Source organism: Stegostoma tigrinum, chromosome 9 (genome assembly GCF_030684315.1).
Source record: "Stegostoma tigrinum isolate sSteTig4 chromosome 9, sSteTig4.hap1, whole genome shotgun sequence".
Lineage (NCBI taxonomy): Eukaryota > Metazoa > Chordata > Chondrichthyes > Orectolobiformes > Stegostomatidae > Stegostoma > Stegostoma tigrinum.
In genome coordinates this window covers 14503334-14521729 of record NC_081362.1, presented here as the reverse complement: position 1 = coordinate 14521729, position 18396 = coordinate 14503334, and the positions used below count along the sequence as shown (strand labels likewise).

Sequence of the window (18396 nt, the reverse complement as noted above, 5' to 3'; positions counted from 1 at the left end):
TACACCGCGTTGCTAAGACATTTTGTGGCTTCTTGGGCGCGAAGGCTGCGGCGGAGGCTGAGGTTTTGTTTCTTTTTTTAATCAAAAAAAAATTGGGTGACGGGCTTTTTAAGTCTGGGATAGGGTAAAACTTAATATTCGGTGTAGACAGAGATTATAAAGGTGTGCCCAGACTTGCCTAAATTCATTAATAAATCAAATTATTGCGAATTGCGAAGATCTGATGCAAAAACAAAAACAGAAATTGCTGGAGAAACTCAGTAGGTCTGTTAGCTGCCGTGTAGAGACCAGCGACTTTTTCACGAGGGTCTGAAAAAGGGTCTCTGGACTTGAATTATTAACTCTGTTTCTCTCTCCACAAATGCTGTCAGACCTGTTGAGATCCTCCAGCAATTTCTGCTTTTGTTTCAGATTTCCATCATTCTCAGTTCTTTGATTTATTATAAAACTGAACTTAGACTTGGTCAAACTCAGTGGTAAAACAAAGAGTTGCAGGTGCTGGACATCTGATACAATAACAAAAACATTGCAGGAGAAACAAGATCTAGCAGCATTTATGAAGAGAAGAGTTGATGTTTCAGAAATTCTAGTGACCAGTTTTGACTCACGTTAACTGAATTGAAATTTTATCTCCACAGGCTTTGCCTGACCTTCTTGGCTAAATTAATGTCTTTATTCATATGAAAGAATGAACTTAGGGCACAGTGGCCCGCTGGTTAACTATGCTACCTCATTGGGCTAGGGACTTTGTTTTGATTCCAGCCATGAGTTTGCATGTTCTCCCTGTGTCTGTGATTTCCCACCACAGTTCAAAGTTATGTAAGTTAGGTGGATTGGCCATGCTAAATTGCCTCATAATGCCCATGGATGTGCAGGCTAGATGGATTAGTCATGGCGAATGTTGGGTTATAGAGATAGCTTGGGTGATTGGTCTGGATGGGATGCTGTTTGGAGGGTCTGTCCAGACTTAGGCTGAGTGGTTTCTTTCTGTGCTACAGGAATTTTAACTGCTGTTTGTGGAAGAGAGTCTAAACCTCCACTAACTTTTGTGTGTAGAAGTGCTTTCTAACTACACCAGGATGGATAGAGTAAGACAAATATGAGAAGAGAATCTGAATTTTGTCAGACATGTTACAGATCCTGTGAAATATATTCTAACCCGTGGTGAGAGAAAGTGATAACACTCAGAAATGGAAGTACTGGTCCTACTGAATAACAAAGTGTGGAGCTGGATGAACACAGCAGACCAAGCAGCATCTCAGGAGCACAAAAGCTGACGTTTCGGGCCTAGACCCTTCATCAGAGAGGGGGATGGGGAGAGGGAACTGGAATAAATAGGGAGAGAGGGGGAGGCGGACCTAAGATGGAGAGAAGAGAAGATAGGTAGAGAGGAGAGTATAGATGAGGAGTTAGGGAGGGGATAGGTCAGTCCAGGGAAGACGGACAGATCAAGGAGGTGGGATGAGGTTAGTAGGTTGGAAATGGAGGTGCGGCTTGAGGTGGGAGGAAGGGATAGGTGAGAGGAAGAACAGGTTAGGGAAGCAGAGACAGGCTGGGCTGGTTTTGGGATGCAGTGGGGGAAGGGGTCGAGCTGGGCTGGTTTTGTGATGCAGTGGGGGAAGGGGAGATTTTGAAGCTTGTGAAGTCCACATTGATACCATTGGGCTGCCGGGTTTTGCTGTACTTGCAACCTTCAGATAGCATCTTTGTGGCACTGCAGGAGGTCCATGATGGACATGTCGTCTGAGGAATGGGAGGGGTAGTTAAAATGGTTCACGACTGGGAGGTGCAGCGAACACCTCCGTTCGGTTCGCAACGAACAACTGCACCTCCCAGTCGTGAACCATTTTAACTCCCCCTCCCATTCCTCAGACGACATGTCCATCATGGGCCTCCTGCAGTGGCACAATGATGCCACCGGAAGGTTGCAAGAACAGCAGAACCCTGCAGCCTAATGGTATCAATGTGAACTTCACAAGCTTCAAAATCTCCCCCTTCCCCCACTGCATCCCAAAACCAGCCCAGTTCTTCCCCTCCCCCCACTGAAATTCTCCAGCATCTGCAGTTCCCATTATCACTGGTCCTACTGAATGTTCATTTTGAAATACACAAGACAAGTCTGACCACGGTGTGTCATTTTGCAGCTTTTACTGTTTATTCCTTCTGGAAATGAATAACTGTTCTTGTGTCTCCACAGATGAGCCTGACCTGGGGATAGCTTCAGTTTTTATTCTGTATCATTTGAAGTTGTTTACCAACAAACTTGAAGAAATGATATTTATAGCCAGTAGAATTATTATGTGCAATATGTAATTTTCTTTATGCATTAATATTTTTCCTCCAATATTTTTTCCAAATTTATGGCTGGATACAGTTTGACTTTGGGACAAAATCTGTGAGATGTGGTGGTGTAACTTATGTTGTGAAGAAAATCCATGTTATCATTGTTTTTCCTCATTGATTGGGCAACATCCTAGAAAGTACCTAATTCCATGGTGAAATATCATCATCTCAAGGATTGAAGTGTCTCAAAGAGAAGGCCCTCAGTGATCACAAGATAACTAGGAATGCCCAAAAATTCCTGGTGACAATCATATTCTGAGAATAAATAAAAATAACCTAAGTAACTTTGACAATTTATATTGATCATGGATATCTTGTTAACTTCATTTCATTAATGACTTTTTAAAGAGTCAAAATATAGTTCACAGGATGTCCAGCAGGATAGGAGTCAAAATTTGTAAGGTGCTTTTTGTAACCTTATCTATTATCTCGGCCTCTAATGATACAGTAATATCATTTAGTTGCATTGTATTTTAATTTTAAATTGCAATACCTAGTCATTTATTTAGCTCCTTAAATCTATAGTGGTTATTGGAGCTCAAAATTTGGCCTGGTGATTTTTATACAAGATTATCATATTCTTTCAATTTATGCTGTTGAATATCTGCGACTGAAAATATTGTTTTTTCTAATTATGCTTGTTATGACCTTGAGTAAGTATCTTCAAAACCTCATGCCATGCTGTAATTTCAGTTCCTTATCTGTACATTCTCTTCCAGAACAACAATGACAACAATATATGCTTCAGGTGGAGGAAGTCTAGTAATAAATGTCAGACGGTCAGAATCTCAAGATGCACAGCAGATTATGAAACTGTTCACCCTCAGTACAACAGCCATGTTTGGAAGAATTAATATCATCTATCTACTGTATGTATATGTAAAGAATGTCCATTAATAAGGCCTTAGAAAAGTAGTTTTCATTGAAACCTACAGAACTAATATATGTGTTTTATAGTGATTAGGTGCACTAATACAACTGAGGATAAAAAGCTACCTAGTGCAAATAATTGCAGCTCAAATTGATGGATCAGAATTTCCTTTAATCTTTATTTTAATGTACAAAGACGATTCATGAATTATTACAATCTAAATCAGTGAGATTAACAGACATGCACCTATTTCAGAGCTTACTTTGCCCTGTCACACTGCCATTTTCTGTGCCATTCTGCACCTTCAAGGCAATGTGCTACAAAATATAAGTAGAACTTGCTGGAAAAACCCAACAAGTCAAGTATATTCTGCAGGGATATAAACAGAATTAATATCTAATGTCGGTCACCTTGCAGCAGATCTGGAAGAAGCTTGAGATTTAATAACATACGAGCAAATGAAAAGCTAGGGAAAATACGAAGCAACTGGAGGAATCTCTCTGAAAGGCATAAAATCATAAGAAGTAGAAGCAGGAGTAGACATTTGGCCCCTCACGCCTGCCTTGCCATTCAGTAAGATTATGGCTGATCTGTGCGGGCCTCAACTCCTCTTTTGTGGCATCTGCTTGTAGCCCTCAATTCCTAATAGTTCAAAAATCTATCTGTTCTCTGTTTAAACATTTTCTTTGATCTAACCTCTACAACTCTGTGGTAGAGAATTCCAGCCGTTCACTATCCTCTGAGAGAATAAATCCCTTCACATCATAGTTTTAAATAAGTATCCCCTTTTTATGTAACTATGTTGCCAAGTTTAAGATTCTCCCAGTAGTGGAATTGTATTTTCAATATCTACCCAGTCAAGATGCTCGGAATTTTGTACACTTCAATAAGATTATCCCTCCTGCTTCTAAACCGTAATAAATAATGGCCTAACCATTTCAGCCATTTTTGAAAAGTCAATCCCTTCATCCCAGGAATCAGCCATGTGAATCTTTTTTGAGCTGCTTTCAATACCAGTATATCCTTTCTGAAATACGAGGACCAAGACAGTACTTCAGGGTGTCGCCTCACCAACACCCTTTACAGTTGTAACAAGACTTCCCTATTTTTAAACTCTACCACATAGTTATGAAGGCCAAAATTCCATTTGTCTTCTTAACTACTTGTCTGCAAGCTTACTTTTTATGCCTTGTATACAAGATCGCCCAGATCACTTTGTACTGCATTTTTTGAAGTTTTTCTCTACATAAGTAATAGTTCACCTTTTGGTTCTTCCCGGCAAAGCACATGACCTTGCAATTTCCTACATTAAACTTTGTCAGACAAGTTTTTTACTCACTCAGTCAACCTATTGCTATCCCATTGCAAATTCTTAATATCCTCATCATAGTATGCCCTCCTACCTATTAGTGTATCATCAACAAATTTGGATACATCCAACATTTACCCCCTCAAAATTATTAATACAGATGGTAAATAATTGAGGCCCCAGGACCAATTCTCATGGCACTCTACTAGTTACATATTTTCAACCTGAAAACGACATATTAATGCCAAATGTCTGTCTTCTGTATATAAACCAATCCTCAATCCATATTAATACATTACTCACAGTACAGTGAGCTCCTATCTGTTACAATAACATCTTATTTGGAACCTTATCTGGAAATCCGAACACACTACATTTACCAGCTCCCTTTTATCAATTTTATTTGTTATATTCTCAATAAATTCTAGCAAATTTGCTAAACATGATTTCCCTTTCACAAAACCATGTTGACGCTGGTTGATTGCATTAAAATTTTCTAAATATCCTGCTAATAATGGACTCCAACATTTTCCCAATAACTGACGTTCAGCTAATTACCAAGTAGTTTCCTGCTTTCTATCTCCCTTCCTCCTTGGACAGAGACATGACATTCATGATTTCCAATCTACTGAAAACCTCTCAAGATGAGCTCTAGAATATTTGGCCAATGCCTCCATCATCTCTGCAACCACTTCTTTTAAAATCCTTGGATCAGGTCCTGGTGATTTGTGTACCGTTAGTCCCATTTGTTTTTCAAATACTTTTCCACTTATGAGCGAATATTTTTCCTTCCATTAGCACCTTGCTTAACTGTTATATTTTGGGGGTGTTTATAGTGTCCACCACTATGAAGACTGATGCAAAACATTGATTTCAATTTAAGTACCAATTTCCTATTCCCTGTTATTAATTCTCGAGTTGTATCCTCCTGTGTCCCAAATATCTTTTAGCTACTCTCTTTCTTCTTATATATGCACAAAAGCTCTTGCCATTCATTCTCATATTTCTTGTCAGTTTACTTTCAATTTCACCCCTTTTTAATAGCTTTTTCGTCATACGCCATTGGTTTCTACAAAATCCTGATTCTCTGGCTTGTAACTAGTCTTTGTTTAGTATACCTAATTTATGATTGGATATTCTCCTTGACTATCACTGTTAACCATAGGTGGTTCATGGTTCTCAAATCCTTCTTTTTGACTGGAATAAATTTTTGCTTAGCGTTATGAAATGTCTGCTTGAACAGCTGCCACTGCTCATTCATTGACCTTCCCTTTAGTCTATTTCCCAGTTGCTTTAAACAACTTTTTATCATACCACTGTAACTACCTTTTTTCAAATTAAGGGCACTGTTTTGAGACCTGAGTTGCTCATCCACAAACCGAATCTGCAATTCTTGTATGTTGTGACTGCTACCCGCAGCGACTCATCAGACCTCATCATCTAACCTCTTTACATATTACTGGATGTAAAACAGACTGTTCTTGAGTAGTTCCTCCAATATATCCCTGATGAACTCTAAAAATTGTCTTCCATGTTACCTTTGCCAATCTGATTTGTCCAGTTAACAGCAGATTAAAATCACGCATAATAATTGTATTGCACTTCCATTGCTTCCCACTTTATACTTTGACCTACATTGAGGCAACTCTTTGTCATCTTTAGACAATTCCAACCCATGATTTCATTCCCTCGTTATTTCTTGTTTCCACCCAAATTCTACTTCACAATCCATTGTGCCTATGTCACTACACACCGCTGCACTGATTCCCTCTTTTATTCTATCTTGTTTTCCTTTTGCCTATTCTTCCAAAACGTCAAATACCTTTGGACATCGAGTTTGCAATATTGGTTACAACTCTATAATTGTTATCAATCCATAATCTTGTATTTCAATTTTTGCTATCAACTCATCTAGTTAGAAATGCTGCATTTATTTAGATAAAGATCTTTAAGGTTTGACTTTTTAGTATTCTACCAGAGGGAAAGGGGATGTGTTTGGTGGTGTCATCACCAGTTTGCTCAAAACAAGATCCCACACACAGCAATGATATAATGCCCAGATTATTTATTTTGCTATCATTGGTTCGGATAAATATTGGCCAAGACTCTTGCTCTTAAGTATTGCTGTGGGGCCTTATACATCATTCCCAATAATGCTTAAAATTGAAGCAAGTCAGATGCCAGAGGATGATCCATTGTTGAGGTTTTTACTGTGGTTTTTGGGAACAAGGTGAAGAGGTGACAACAGAAGTGCAAGATAAGTGGACGTGGTTAAGGTCCCTATCGCCAATGGTGAAGTATATTTTTGTTTGACGAGAAAATGAAGACTTATCATAAGCTCTAATGTGGGAGCTAGCAAGGTTAGAACAGATGCAACGAGGCTAGAATAAAGTGCCTTGGTATAAAAATTAAGCCTCTTCAGATTAAATGGACAGTTTTAAAAACAGCCAGCAGCATCCCTCAAGTGTACATTAGAGCCAGAGAGAACTTCTGCTTCTTGGTGGCTGCACGTTAGACCACATTTACGGTAAGAAATCCTAAGTGGAACAAACCTCACACCTATTCATAACAGACCAGCCCACAAAGATTTCTAAAATAAAAATTTGGCATTAGGCCCTTCATTACTTTGGGTTTACTACCTATCTTAGCAAGTGCCAGCGACACGACATGAAGTCAAATCTATTTTAAGCATTGTTGGAATTGATGTAAAAGGCCCCATGGCAATACTTGAAAACAAAAGTGTCTGAGCCAATACCTAATCCTAGCCAACAAGAGCAAAAGAAATTATCTGGACTTCATATCATTGCTGTGTGTAGGACCTTGTTTTGTGCAAACTGATTTTTGTATATTAGGCAGTGGTTACATTTCAGAAGTGTCTTATATACAGTAAAGTGTATTGAGATGACCTGAGGTCATAAAAGTATTTTAGTCAGTGAATGAGTGCAAGACCAGAGTTTCTTTAAGAGTTATGTGTTATTTTCTTGCATCTTCAGCGAAATGGCAAATCTTTCTTTGACAGTGGAAAATGAGAAGAAAGAGGTTTTAGCTCATGCTGCTTTTTTTGATTACCCAAACATTGAGGCTGTTGAAAAAGACAACTGGGAACCCTGGCTACATACATATGGTCCCAGTTCAAAATGCACAGTGAGTTGAAACCTGAAAATAAAAATAATATTTCTGAATATGGAATACAGTACGTACTGCATTGACAAAATATCTTAACGACTACGGTAAATGTTTTCTGCCAATGTATTCACTGGTGTGGATTTTGCAGTGAGCAGCTAAGGAAAGTTGCTCAGACTAAACAAAGACAGCTGTCCACAAAGATTTAGCAGTTACTGTGGTGTGATTTTCTTCTTTCCTATTAGTAGTTTAAATTTGGTGCCAAGACATCTTGGCATTGTTGTCCCAAGCTGATAAGCAATTAATCATCATTGCTGTGTGATAACTTCAAATCTTTTGATTTATGTTTACTGATGGTAAAATAAAATGTAATGATTTGATTAAGATAGAAGCTATGGATAAATATATTTAAAAATAAAAACAGAATTGTTCTTAAATTTTTAAAAAATCATATATGAAAACTTTTAATATTCCACAAATTCAGATGACGATTTCAGGGCCACTGATGGTATTTAGCAGTAATTATGAAGTTAGTATGTGTTTACAAAATGCAGTTCCTGCTTATTCAACATAGAATAACATTTTCAAGGATTTTTACAGTGAACATAGCAGCTTAGGAGTGGAAGTTCATGCTGATTCAAGTGACTCTTAATGATTCCATTCACTGGGTGCTTTCAAGGTTTGGAACAAATAGCAATTTCTTGGTTTCCAAGTTATTTAGCAGACTCCAAAGGCTGGATTTTCATGCAGGAGGTAGGCAGCATGAGTCAAAAAAGTTCTCAGCTCTGCCTGTCTCCATTAAGGATTTCCCTAACCATCACATTTTCTTTTTGGGGAAACAGAGGTGGGATTGAGTTGGACCAGCCACTTATGTAACAGGCCCAGTGCAGCATCAGAGTCTGACGGATGGAGAGGTTGGCCGGCTAGAAAGCCCATTTATTTTTATTGGGACATTGGCCTGGTTCTGTCATGACTTTCAAACCCTCAAGTCCTCACTGTCATAATACCAATAATATTGACCGAACATAATTGCAGTAATCTGTAATGTAGATAATCTAACTTTTTTGCACACCTTGTCACCTATGAACATTTCCAATGAAAAGTCCATGTTAACTGGATCCACACCTGATTACATTTCTCTATGGATGAGATCAAACCCCCTCAAAGTATATCAAAGTGATAGCCTAGACCTTAAAGGCAAGTATAAGCTACTGTGTTCCAGATGTGATTCAATTGGTCCATCACTAGGCTTTAAGCAAAACACACTTTATCCTTACAAGACAGTTAAAATACAAACATAAAAAAGTACACAGTTTGACTTTACTGAAATACTTAACAAAGTAATGTATCATTTAACTCAACTATCAACTGTTTCAATATTATAGAATCCTCTAAACACACTCTTAGCCAAAGCAAATTCCATAAAACAGATTTTCCTCACATGCTCTACTAGTTGTGGAGAAAGGAACACTGAAAGAAACAATCTAGCAGCAGAAAGAGAATTCAAGCTTTTTGCTACAGCAGACTGAGAGCTGTATCTATCAGCGTCGATTCCAAAACAACCCAACTGAAAGGACAGCCAAAACCTTGGGTCTATGTGAGCTTGACTCCACCCACCATGTTTCTTTTGTCTAATCAAAGAAAACACTCAGGAAACTCAAAGCTGTTTACTGCTGCTTCAAAAATAGACATGTTAACACCGTGGTGTCAACACTCCTCTTCAAGAGAAACAAATCATCTCTTAAAAGGCAGAGTATAGTCACAATTAATAATAATCACACCAGTAAGTGGTGTACTAGCATCACATTTAAACTTGTATGTACTTAGCTCTAGGAATAAGCCTAACATATGTCAATGAATCTGAAATTAAACCTTTGTTATATACATTTCAACTCAACCTGTTTGGGCATGTTATGACACACCTCTGGGGCTGGTGGGACTTGACTTAGACCTTTTGGTCAGAGGTAGGGACATTGTCACTGCACCACAAGAGCCAAAGACTTTTATGCTTTTAAGAATTAGCTTTATTTCCCTCTATATTGATCATTGGAGCCCTCAATAGGATCTACATCCCCTGTGTCAAACCTGACCATAACATACTGTCTGTGGTGACCCTGTTTTGAAATATCCTATTGTAGGGAGGCAAGGAACTTTGTGAACTTCAAAGCATTCAACATTCTCAAAGTCAGATAATTTGTAAGAAGGTATTAATGCAAACATTGTTGATGAACACACAACTGTTCATGTGTATGATTGATACAGCCATGCTAAGACTGTTGTCAATCAACAAAAGAATTTAAGAGTTATTTATAAAAATTGCGTGTTGTTTCACTTAATTTGGAGCCCCATTACCTATACCTCCTTCCCAGGTTTTTACCTCTGACTACCCTCTCCAATGATTTTTCAACCAGACCCCAAATGAGTTATTTTCCTCTACGGCTTCTTTCCCTGAATGTTTTACTTCTTTCTGTGGCTGAGTTATGTTTCACATACCACATATATTTATCATCTTTATCCACTTCCCTCCCTCCGCTGCCTAGTGCAGCACCAAGCCATTTCCAAGTTATAGTCTTTATTAATATAATAAAAACAAAGTATTTTCAATGTAAAAATGCTTGTTAAGAAGAAAATCTACACAAAATTCAAATCTTTTTTCTCCCTCCTGAAATTTCTAATCCTGAATTCTCCTTCTGCCCCTATTCCTGACTTCACATGCCTTTCTTCTCTATTCCTTCCTTTTTATCTCAGCCCTGCTTTTGACTTACTTCCACCTGCTTTATCCTTCCTTCTTTTCCCTCTTTCTTGCCCCTTCCTTTCACATTTCTTGCCTCCTCTTCCTTCTTGCCTTCCTCCTGTTTCTCCAATATGCAGTTTTCCCCACATTACTTTCTTCCTGCTTTTTCTCCTTACTCCCACTTTCCCTCCCATTCTATGTCTGCCCCTCATTTTTTGTCTTAAGTTAAACACTGCATAATTCTTGTACCCACTCTTGTCTTCTTGCACCTTCTCCTTTGCTTTCTTTTCACATTTAACCTTACGCTCCTTCCTGTTCATCTTTACTGTCTTTCATTATCCCAATCTATTTTCCTATTCCCTTCTCCCATGCCTTCTACATCACAATGATATAACAATTACTATTTAGTGGGAATTCTGTAAATTTCACTGTACTGTGTGACTAGACATTGTGAATTGCAAGTTATGTAGCCAGATATGAGTAGGGGAAGTTATGGTCTAGATGCTTTGCATAGACTGTCTAACCGTTACTGTGTTGAGAGTGTTTTCTTTAACAGAAAACAATTAAATGTATATGTTCTCGGTTTCTGGCATGTACATGTTATATAGTTTACATTTCAGATTTTGGATAAATGTTATAAAATATCACTTACTTCTATCACTAAATTTTATTGATATTTCACTGGATGAGTTATGCTCACATAAAGCATATTTTTTAAAATTTTGACAGCCTTTGAACACCCTTTTTTTACATTTGCTTGTGGCAAAATCAGGAGTTGCAAGTGGTTGTGCCAAAGAGATTGTCAGGTAGGTTGTGTGTTACTAATTCCTGACTATGGATAAATTATGCATTCCAGTATGAATACACTCAGGCACTATGCAAGAAAATCTTTGTAAAGCTGTAGAATCATCAGTTACTTTTAGATTTGTTGATTAGCCCTACCTAGGACGATGGTGTCATTGCCAGAGATGCAGGCAGAATATCACAAAGATAACTTGAAGAAGTGAAGGGCAAGTAGGGGAACTATTTGTGCCATGTCATTTTATCTTTTCTAAGGTATTTAGCAGTAAACAATGACATTTAACAATTCTGCCAGTGAAATATCTTAAAAAGAATAAAACAACATTGTGCCGTGTTAAGGACCAGACTAGGCATTTTAAGAACGTAGCCAAGACCCTAACTTTTTCTTATTGTTAAAGGCAAATGTAAAGTGCCATATTCCAGATGCAATACAACTGGTCAAACTACTCGTCATTAAGCAAAATACAGTTTATTCAAACACTATTGTTAAAATACAATAAAAGAAAGAGGAATTTACAATGTCAACTCTATTGGAAAACTTAACTGAATAATAAATACAGTAATTGTTAATAATTAACTGTTCTAATACAGTAACATTTCACAAATACACCTCTTGGGCTAAAAGGTAAATTCAGAAATCAGATTTTCTAACATAACCACAATAAGAGCTAAACAAAAGGCTAGAAATCCTGTGCATGCTGACCATGCCCATCCAGAATGCTTCTGTTGTTCCAACTTTAAAAAAATCAAGGCGTCACAAGTTGTTTATATTACCGCAGACAACTTGGGGCCTCTCGTTCAATCTCTTTCTTAAAAGAAACCAGGACAAAATACACTTCTTAAAACCACAGCATCATCACAACAGGTTATTTAAAAGAGAAAAGTTTGTCTCAAAAAATATCTATTGTTTAAACTATTCCCTCACATTTTGCTTCCCACTGACCAATTCCACCCCTCCCTACCTGCATCCACCTATCATCATCCCCCCTATCCACGTACCTTTCTGCAGCCCCACCCCTCCTCCCTCTGTTTATTTCCCAGCTCCCTTCCCCTTTCCCATTGCTGAAGAAGGATCCTGACTCGAAACGTCATCTTTTCTGCTTCTCTGATGCTGCCTGATCTGCTGTGTTCCTCCAGCTTCACACTGTGTTGAATTTGCCTTCATCTTTGCACCATGTTCATTAACACCTAGAATTCATTACAGCATAGAGACCTGCCAATTTTGATCTGTTTTTCCTGTAAGGGTTGTTCAGGTGAAAACAGTGGCACAGTGGTTAGCACTGTTGCCTCACAGCACCAGGGACCTGGGTTTGATTCCAACCTCATGCGACTATCTATGCGGAGTTTGCACATTCTCCCCGTGTCTGCGTGGGTTTCCTCCGGGTGCTCTGGTTTCCTCCCATAGTCCAAAGATGTGCAGGGTAGGTGGATTGGCCATGTAAGATTCCCCATAGTGTTCAGGGAGGGGTAGATTAGGTCGGTTATAGGGGGATGGGTCCAGGTGGGATGCTCTGAGGTTCGGTGTGGACTCATTGGGCCGAAGGGCCTGTTTCCACACTGTAGGGATTCTGTTTTAGTAATGAGAAAAATAAACTGCGATCCTTGGTAACAAAGTGTGGAGCTGGATGAACACAGCAGGCCGAGCCGCATCTCAGGAGCACAAAAGCTGACGTTTTGGGCCTAGACCCTTCATCAGAGAAGGGGATGGGGAGAGGGTTCTGGAATAAATAGGGAGAGAGGGAGAGGCGGACCGAAGATGGAGAGAAAAGAAGATAGGTGGAGAGGAGAGTATAGGTGAGGAGGTAGGGAGGCGATAGGTCAGTCCAGGGAAGACGGACAGGTCAAGGAGGTGGGATGAGGTTAGTAGGTTGGAAATGGAGGTGCGGCTTGAGGTGGGAGGAAGGGATGGGTGAGAGGAAGAACAGGTTAGGGAGGCAGAGAGAGGCTGGGCTGGTTTTGGGATGCAGTGGGTGGAGGGGATGAGCTGGGCTGGTTGTGTGATGCAGTGGGGGGAGTTTAATTATCTTGGCAAAATTCAGTCAGGCTGAGAGTTGCACTGAAAATATCTAAGCTGCAGAAAACAAAATATTAGAAAGCTTTGCAACGGGCTTGGTCCCTTAAGTTCAGCTTCCTGTTAGGCTGAAATTACGATCTACTTGAAATGAATGGAACTATTGCTAGACATAGTTGATTTTCCTGAGTCTCCATAAAGAGCAGGAAGAAGACTTGAAAAATGGGTCTTTGATAGACACAGGGGAATGTTCTATAAGCAAAACAATAATTTACCCCTGATTTGGTTAGCAGAAAAATATACTAAGTCCCATTTTCTCAGTTGAATTGATTGGTATCTTAAATACAATGCTAGTTTTTATGTGCCTGTGATGTACAAGTTTGAGTTTCATTAACACTTCTTCGTATTTAAATAAAAGTTCAGGGTATAATTTTGAGATTGTTTATCATTTCTTCAGGTTATGCTTTGAATGTTTGGCAGATGATTGAGACAATGCCTGCAGAAATAGGAGCACTGTATGCCATGTTACATTGTGTTAATGGCATTTATAGGTTCTAGCTCTTGAGCTTCATCGGCCAATGTCAGAATGTGCAATTACAAATATTAATTTATTTCCAACACTGGTATAGGACTATCTTCAATGCCCTCCGAGAACTGCACTATATAATCCTTGCTGTGCCAAAGAAAGTCGCCTTAGGTAAAAGATTATTTTAGAAATTGTCACAGAACTTATTTTTCATTTTCATATATTTTGTCAGCTTTGAACACTATTTATTCATATCAATTCATCAATAATCTGTCTTATTCCATACTAGATCCTGCCGTGTCTGTCTTGTTTGCACCTATGCCACAATTTAAGAAGGTGGATGGTGTACACTATTCAGCTTTCATCTGCTACAGAAAGGACTATGTTCCAGTACTACATATTCGAAAGGCCAGGTAATGGATCCTCTGATGGACATCTTCTTTCTCAGAATTGCCTTTTCCCAGTGATGTGCTGAAAGATATTAAGATTTGAATTTATTCACATTTGAACTAACAGCAAGTATAGGAAATAACGAACTCACATTTTATGATATGTTTCAAATTTGCAAACCATCACAATGTGATGTACCCTCAGTAAGTCTTTTTTGATGTGTCCTGTTGCACAGGCACCAACCAGTCCATTTTTGCTCAGCAAAATCTGAGCAAAAATATATTTGTTATGTAACTAATCATTCTGTTGTGCTGGTGTTGATAGAGTGATAAAAGTTGGCTCAGACCTTGGGTGAACCCTCCAGCCTTTCAGTTATTCCATGGGACATTTTATTTCCAGGTGAGAAAGAAAACTGAGCCTCAGTATCATTCATCTTCCTAAAAAGAATATATCTGGTGATGCAGCACATACTTCATACTGGACTGCGTTAGCCTAGATTCTGGGTGGAGTAAAATGTTGGTGAAGAGGGTCTGTCTAGCTAGTTGGAGAACTGGCAGAATTCCCACATTGCCTCAGTTGGGTAAGACTGCCAGAATTTAGTGCCCAATGGATGGCGTTCCTCAGAAATTAAAAACCTGAGGGCAGAAATCCGACCATCCCTCAAGAGCAGCCAGCCAATCAGAGGCTGGAAGCTTTCCATTATAGGCAGTGCTGACAGTATTGGAAGTAGCTACTGACAATAAACTCAGGGAAAGGTATAGCGCTCAGGCTACAGGTGAATAATGGTAGGATGGAGGTTGTAGGGAGCAGGTCACATGCTGGACAGTGAAGGGCTTGGTGGGAATGAGGGCCAGGATGGGGAAAATGCAGTGAGCTGACAAGTTAAGGCACTGATCTGGCAAGTGGAAGGTTCAGTGAAAGTGATGAGCAGATGGTTTGCCGAAAGAAAGTGATGAACCTGAAGTGGGAAGTAGTGAACTGAAAACAGGTAGTGATAAGCTGGAGTGAAGCAGAATGTACATAATTAGGAATTAGTAAGCGTTCATAGAATCATTAAATCCCTACAGTGTGGAAGTCGGCCTTTCAGCACATCAAGTCCACACCGTCCCTCTGAAGAGTGTCCCACCCAGAACCAACCCCTTACCCTATCCATGTACTTCCCATGGCCAATTCACCTAACCTGCACATTTTTTGACTGTGGGAGAAAACCAGAGAACTGAAAGAGTCCTTGCAGACATGGGGAGAGCATGCGCATTCCACACAGGCAGTTGCCTGAGGGTGGGATTGAACCCAGGTTCCTGGCACTCTGAGGCAGCAGTGGTAACTGCTGATCCATCATGCCACACAATGCATTATGAAAAGACTTTTGACCCAATTAGCTTCAGGGCAGCCCATATATTTTTGATATAAAAGTTACAGAAGAGTAGCATATTCTCACCTTATTGTATGTTACATATTGAAAAGTGATTTTCCATAAGCGAATGTTGTTTTTGAATTGTCTTGGGGATACATTAGATGTGTTACCCTGAAAGCCATGTTCCTTCACTTGCCTGAAAGCTGTGGCTTGGCTATGCGACTGTTTCTAAGGCCGACCCTTTTTTAGGAGTTGATGCAAAGGTGCCAGGATGGAGACCAGCTTATGCATGAACTTTCATCAATAATTCATGAGCCCGCGAGAAGACCAAAGCTCCATTACAGAAGTAGGAGCCAGGGCACCTTTGATTGCCCTCGATTTCTCTTCCAAAGGGTGTAAACTGTGGTCTTATTGACTCTGTAGACCAAGTAGGTCACTTGGGGTGCCTGGTGCACACGTTTTTCCTTTCTTAGGTCTATACCCGCCTGGGAGAAATGTTTAAGGACTATGTCCAAGTTTTCTATGTGCTCCGTAATGATGGCATGCAGATAAATGGTGACTTGGGGTAGATCTTGCAAAATGTTCTCCATTGTCTGCTGAAAAATTGCACAGGCTGATGATACCCCAAACGGCAATTGCTTCAAACTTGTATGGGTATTAATTATACCATAGTTCTAGGAATCCTAACCTCAATTACAAGTTTACGAAAAACGGGTCCTCTCCCAGCTAAGCATATGAATCCTTTATGTGAGGAATTGTGTATTTATTCAGCTGTGAAATGCAGTTTATCATTTGTTCCGAATTCCCACAAAGGCAAACCCACCCTTCAGGCTTCAAAACCGATACAACCAGTGCTGCCCATTCTGCAAACTTGACTTGTTCAATGACTCCTTCGTTTTCCAGGCTTCTGATTTCTGCCTCTGCTTTTGCCCATAAGACAAATGGCATTGGGTGGGCCTTGCAAAATAATGGAATTGCTTCCTGGTCAACATGCAAGGTGGGCTTGGCTCCTTTGATAGTCCCTAAACTTTCATAAAAGATTTCCAGGTATTTAAGTAGGGCTTCACTGAGGCAGCCATTTTCTAACTTAAAAATGTTGAGCCAATCTAGGTGAATCTCTCTCAACCAAGCTTGGACCCGAGAACTTTACCACAAGCAGTGGTAACTGAACCGGCTCATTCTAATAAGAGACCGGAGCCGAAGTTGTACCTTTAATCTGTAAGATTTCCCTAGTGTAAATTCTCAGTCTAGCTGAGGTCTCTTGCAACCTTAAGGCTTGGTGTTCAGAAGAAATTTTGTTAAAGACTGGTTTTGTGATCACTGAAGTGGCCGCGTTTAGAACTGGGTGACTGTTTAACCAGTTTGATTGGTTCTGATTTGAATGTCATGAACTGTTCCAAACCAAATGTAGCAAGGGTGTGCACCCTCCTGCGTTCTGGTCTGTGAGTTCTGTTACTCAGTTCAGGTCTAGTAAGACTCCTTTATTGTCTCAAGTCCACATCCATCAGCAACTACAATGGCTTTCTGGCCCAGATCCTGAAGAAAACTTTATCCATTTTGCTGAGACTTGGCTTTGTTTTGGGGTTTTGCTGTGGGCTTTTTAAGACTCCCTGTGTTAAGGATGTGTCCTGAGTGTGGCCATGGTTTCCCAAGCTCAGTTGGACTGACAAGGTTATCAGCTTCCATTGGAATACCCTGTAACTCATATGTTCCACCAGCTGCATTTCCAATGATAATGTGGAATGTCTTTGGTCCTTTTATTGCCTATATAAATTCCGATTTCTATATAAATTCATGCTATATACATTCAAATTGTTGTCCTTACAACTTGGAGCAATAATCACAACAAGCAGGTCTACCAGATAGGTGTTATTCATCATTAAAATTACTAGCCTTCCTTGAAAGTTTATTATCATCAAACTGATCTTAATTCCTTTTCATTAATTTCATCAAGTCTCATCAGTCTACAGTCATCTTATCTGTAGTCTGTGATATTGGCAGATCGCAATTCTTTTTTGCTTTCCCACATACTGTATGTTTCTAAGAAATTTGGGCATGAAAAATTAGTAGATTAAACCATGTTGCTCAATCTTATTTTAGCTCTGTGTAAGTCAGTGTATTTTGATTGAGTTAAAATCAGGACTTATGATTCTACAGAATTAAGGATCCTCATCCAGCTTTTTGTATTACAATCTGCCAAGATTCTGAGGGATAGCTTGCCTTCTTCACTACTTATCAGATATTATTAAGCTGGATTGTGATATTGTCAAGCTCATATATCTGGCTTCATTTAAACAGGTCTGTCTTCTAATATCTTTATTCATGGCCTGACCTGAATAATTTAACCTGAATAATTGTGTCTTTTCCTAAATTGATCAGATTACCTTCTTGAATCTGTGTGAAGGTTTCTATAATGTTGAAGAAGCTGTTTTCTAGTTTTTGGCCTTCATTCAAGGTATAATGATATTTCTGAGGTTTCTTCAAGCAGATAAAGCCTCATTTTTCCTGTATCCCTTCTTTCAATGTTCTCTGGTAAATCATTTGCACATCCAGCAGTATTCTGCTTGTTATTATTTGTTGTCATTTTGTTGTCATTGCCTGATATCTTTCTCTGCCGTGAAAATTGGTGGAGGCCAAGATATTAAAGGTTTTCAAGAAGGAGTTATCTTCATTCCTTTCTGCCACATACACTCTGAAAATGTTTTTAAATTTGTTTTTAATCTTTAAACTTACATCACACCTTAATGCCAGTGTATTTTATGAAAGTTTACAGTAAGACCATTCTGTAAAAGTGTGTCTTACATATATATTTCTGAAGCCATTGCGAAATTTGATTGTGTAGTAGTTGTGGAAAGCATGTTTCAATGCATTCAGGTTTCATAAAATAATCATGGGAAAACTGCAGATTAGACAGTAGGTTTGAGGAAGTTCGCT

At 39.2% G+C, this 18396-nt stretch overlaps 1 protein-coding gene across 2 annotated transcripts in view; it reads left to right on the top strand.

The window, feature by feature from the left end:
* The first annotated feature begins 2 nt into the window (after positions 1-2).
* cfap61 (cilia and flagella associated protein 61) overlaps positions 3-18396 on the top strand; it is a 175708-nt gene continuing 157314 nt past the window's right edge. For both annotated transcript variants that reach the window (XM_048535623.1, XM_048535622.1), the window contains exons 1-6: positions 3-62; positions 3063-3212; positions 7517-7667; positions 11110-11186; positions 13822-13889; positions 14008-14131. In XM_048535623.1, coding sequence (XP_048391580.1) covers positions 3070-3212; positions 7517-7667; positions 11110-11186; positions 13822-13889; positions 14008-14131 — 563 coding nt within the window. In that variant the 5' untranslated portion in view covers positions 3-62; positions 3063-3069. The remainder of the gene's footprint in view (positions 63-3062; positions 3213-7516; positions 7668-11109; positions 11187-13821; positions 13890-14007; positions 14132-18396) is intronic.